The 4,385-nt window shown below is 38.1% G+C and overlaps 1 protein-coding gene across 1 annotated transcript; it reads right to left on the reverse strand.

Moving 5' to 3' along the window:
• Positions 1-1,595: 1,595 nt before the first annotated feature.
• LOC131057814 (G-type lectin S-receptor-like serine/threonine-protein kinase At2g19130) lies at positions 1,596-4,125 on the reverse strand. The gene has a single exon (XM_057991970.2). It carries the CDS (start codon positions 4,109-4,111, stop codon positions 1,679-1,681), a length of 2,433 nt encoding a protein of 810 aa, XP_057847953.2. The 5' UTR covers positions 4,112-4,125; the 3' UTR covers positions 1,596-1,678.
• Between the last annotated feature and the right edge of the window lie 260 nt (positions 4,126-4,385).

Below are 4,385 nucleotides of genomic sequence, written 5' to 3' on the forward strand. Positions count from 1 at the left end.
TTTTCTGATAAATTGGTCTCAAAGTCATGTTACATTTGTATTCATTTGATAATTTTAGTTGAAAAACTTATGATCACAAACTAATTTAACTAGAAGAAATCTAATTTAACTAGAATAAATCTAGATAGACTGTATATTTGACCAAAATTGAATTATTTATAAAATTAAAATAAAAAATATTTGTATCAATAAGTTGGCTTGAAATGTAGTTCACAACTTTGAAATTTCACTCAGAAACTAAGAGCTAGTATTATCATGTAAAAATTATTTAATGATCAAAATAACACAATTCACCATAATATATAAAGTTAATGTTTCAAGAAATACCTTCCAAGTTAAACTTGTTTATCAGTGAACAATATATCACACTATGTTTGTGGCCAATAACATCTATTAAAATGTTATTACTTAAAAGTTGATATTGAATGTAACTTGCACTTTAAGTACAACCTTTTGTATTATCTCTCTATAATGCTGATGTATAAAATACGTCCATATTAGTAGGAGTTATTCACTTATAAGGACTTGAATTGGCATCATTCTTATAGTAAGCACCTCTTATTACTCTAGGCCCAAGCCTAATGGACATGATTATATATGTGTCACAAGATACTAGCACTTACATTCTAATGCTATCAAACAAAAAAATTACTTTGTATATTTTATTCCTACTATTATATTTTGAAAAAATGGTTAACATTACATTCTATTTTTTAGGTTCAAATGAACGAAAACCTTATGCTTAACTTTTATAGCTTTTATTTAAGTATTTTTCTAGTTCTAATTTTTGTAATGGTTGTTAGTCTTAACATTGGGTTTTCTCACACCTCATGAGACCCCTTTTGTCTACCTTTTGGCTATTATGTAAGGGTCCAGGCCCTCTCTTGCTTTATCTAAGCAAAACATTTATAGCTATGTCTAGAGTTAATTCAATTAAGGGTTGTAGATAGAACCACCATTCTCCTTCAACTAATATTCAAGAGTAAAAAAAATTCTTATACAATTATCAGAAGATGACAAGTATCATCTACATCTACTTTTATTATAATAAACTCATTTATGTAGTTTCTAATGTAGCTTTTTGCAAATGAAATTTCAATCTAGGCTTTTAATTACTATCTTCATAGTATATGCTTTACAAAAGTAATTATAACCTAATATATTCACAACTTTATGGTGTACATGTGTAGGCATCACTTTCATGTACGTTACTACATCTAGCAATTTTTTCATGTTGTAACAATATTATATTTTCTCACCTATAATCTCTTTTCTTAACATAATCTTTCTACTTTCTACACTATGTACCTTTAACATGAGACCAACAATGCATTTATGATATAAGTTCACCGACTTCTTGTTTCAATGTTTAGAAACAAAAGGAAGGAATATACAAACAAAAAAACTCTTTACAATTTCATTTTGTACAAACAAGAGGAATTATCATTTTCAAAATTGAAATCATTACATATATTTCCTTCAATTATAAGCAAATATGCAATACAAACATCTTTCAAGTATTGTAAACAATATAATACATATTTCCAAATTTTATAACAACAATATATGATCAATAAAAAAATATAACTCCTTAACCTATTAACTTACCTATACTATACTATTGGTATAACCTTTGCAACAATTACTACTAAATTGAGAACAAATAAAACATGTAAGCTTAAATAACATGCCTCTGTATTTTAGAATGCATTGATCCATTAACATTTTTCTTACTGGTAACATTACCCTGGCTGTAGCTGCTTTCGTCACTTGGGTGTTCTGGCCTAAACGTTGAGCTCGAAATCTGCGGAGTTTGAGGCTCTATCTTCCCTTCCAGCATCTGCACCACTTGCCCCATGCTAGGCCTCACTTCCTCGTCCTCTTGAATGCATAGCAACGCTACAACACATGCTCTTCTCACCTCTTCCATGTTTGCCTCCGCTGCAACACCCTCCTCCACAATATTCATCGTGCTCCCCTGCTGAACTTGAGTTGCAGCCCATGAAGGAAAGTAAAAGTTACTTGAAGCTTGGACATTTAAGTTTACATTTCTTTGTCCCGAAATGATTTCCAAAAGCGTCATACCAAAACTGTAGACGTCAACCTTAGATGAGATGGGAAGACCAAAGATCCACTCCGGAGCCAAGTACCCTCTGGTTCCTCGTGTGGTGGTCAGGACGCGGCTAAAATCTCTACCCACAAGCTTTGCCAGCCCGAAATCCGCTAACTTGGGGGACAAATTACCGTCCAGCAGAATGTTTTCGGGTTTGACATCGCCGTGAATAATGCAATCTCTGCATTCTTCGTGGAGATAAAGTAACCCTCTTGCAGTGCCTAACGCGATCTCAAATCGGATCTTCCACTCGAGTACCCTCCGTTTACTTTTGGACGGACTTGTGAACAGAAACGAATTCAGAGAGCCGTTGGGCATGTAATCATAAACCAATAACCGTTGCGACCCTTCTGCACAAAACCCTCTTAGCCTGACTAAATTCACATGTTGTATGCTTCCAAGAGAACTGATTTCCGCTCTGAATTGCTTCTCATCTTGCCTCGAACCCTCCATTTTCTTTACGGCCACAAGCGTACCATCTTGTAGAGATCCTTTAAACACGGAGCCGAATCCTCCCCTCCCTAACTTAGACCTGAAATTCCTCGTTGCAATTTTCAACTCCTTGTAACTAAACATTGTGAGACAAGGGTCTGAGAAATCTGCAGGCTTGTCCATCGACCGCAGCTGATGCCTCCGCCAAATTAAAATTGAGCAGATACCTAAAGCAAAGGTGAGTGCACCTACAATTCCAAACACTATGCCCACTCTACTTGTTCTTTTGCGTTTCGTAGAAAGATGAGAGGCACCTACCCGAATAAAGACATTTGAATTGCTTTTTGATGCTGTAGAGTTGCGTATGTTTAGCAAATCTCCGGACCAGATTTGGCAGGGTCCTGAAGGTGGATTGAAACTAAACGTGGTGCACGAACAGTTACGGAGGCAGCCATTCTCGCAATCTTTCTTTGTGGACGCAGGGTATGAAGAAGCGAAATCATCAGGCAAAGTGACACCAAGGTCAATGAATCTGTCAGTGCTACCATTTATGGCATCGCATCTTAATAGACTCTTCCGAACACAGCCACTAGATGCCCAATCTTGCGAGAGCCAGGCACTATTGTCTCTGGGTTTGAAGCCTTCTCCGCAGCTGCAGAGCTGAAGATTTCTGGAATCGCAAGTTCCGTAGGCACCACAGGTACCATATACATCGCATCCATCTCTGGGCACAGACCAGAACATGCTCCATTTACTGCCATCGAATACATACACTCGCACTTGTCCGAACTTAGTCAAGGTGAGACGTATGAGTGCATTAAACGGAGGAACCAACGTATAACTTTCAAAAAAACCTGAACTATTACTATTAAAGGTGATATTGACCCGACGTTTGTCTGACATTTCTGGAACGCCAGTGTAAGTTTTGCCGTCCCAAGTTCCGGTCTCCCAATACTGTAAAGAATTGTCCCAGGTCAGCACCAATTGTTTGGCCCCAGATGGATCCGTGTGTAAGGAAAAAAGCCCAGGAGCAGGATCCAATGAATTTTTCCAAGAGACTAACTTTTGCTGTCCACCGAACACCATCCCTGGCAACCAGGTATCTACAGGATTGTCGAAACTCTGCCAAACAGTTTCAGATTCATTGTCCTCACTGAGCATTAGAAAATTACCAGAATCCAATAGCACAGCCGTGGAGGCCTTGTTTGTTGTGTTGACAGACCAAATAGATGCCCCGTGTGCATCGAACAGTACCAGATTACCTTCTCTTGATAGCTTCAAAACGCCTGATCGGTTTCTCGCTGGAGTCGCCCTATTGGCCACCCAAACATACGTCTTCTCTGGTATTTGGGCATACCAGATGCCAATATACCAGTTGCTTCCAGTTGGGCTGAAGAATCCCAATTCAAATGTGCCGTTCTTTGAAATAATTGTCTGATTTCCAGTAAGCGAGGCGCCCAACAGAAGAGTATCTCCAGCCTCGACTGCAGCACCATATCTCTGCAATTGAGTAAACACTGTAACTGCAAAAAACATGCAAAAACATAATTTTGCCCAGTTTTCCATCGCTAAATTGTTAGCGAACGAACGAACGTGCCTTAGGCGTTAATATATTTCCTTGAGAGCTTCTAGAGTCGAAAAGTCAAGTGAAAGAGCCAAGTCAACTCGGAGAGGCCATTAAATTCAAGAGCCGCGTAACCGAAGCCAGAAAAAAATCTAAGTTGCGGGTCATGTTTGCCTTCTCGCGTTGCGTGTCAAAAGGGTTCACACACACTATCAGTCAATTTTCGATGCACATGGGAAGGTAGAAAAAAATAGTAAAAGTTGACAAAATGATTTA

This window comes from Cryptomeria japonica, chromosome 3 (genome assembly GCF_030272615.1).
Source record: "Cryptomeria japonica chromosome 3, Sugi_1.0, whole genome shotgun sequence".
Taxonomy (NCBI): domain Eukaryota; kingdom Viridiplantae; phylum Streptophyta; class Pinopsida; order Cupressales; family Cupressaceae; genus Cryptomeria; species Cryptomeria japonica.

What these genes read in the sequence shown, in the direction of transcription:
- LOC131057814 (XM_057991970.2), bottom strand. Translation starts at nt 4,111, where the DNA reads ATGGAAAACTGGGCAAAATTATGTTTTTGCATGTTTTTTGCAGTTACA.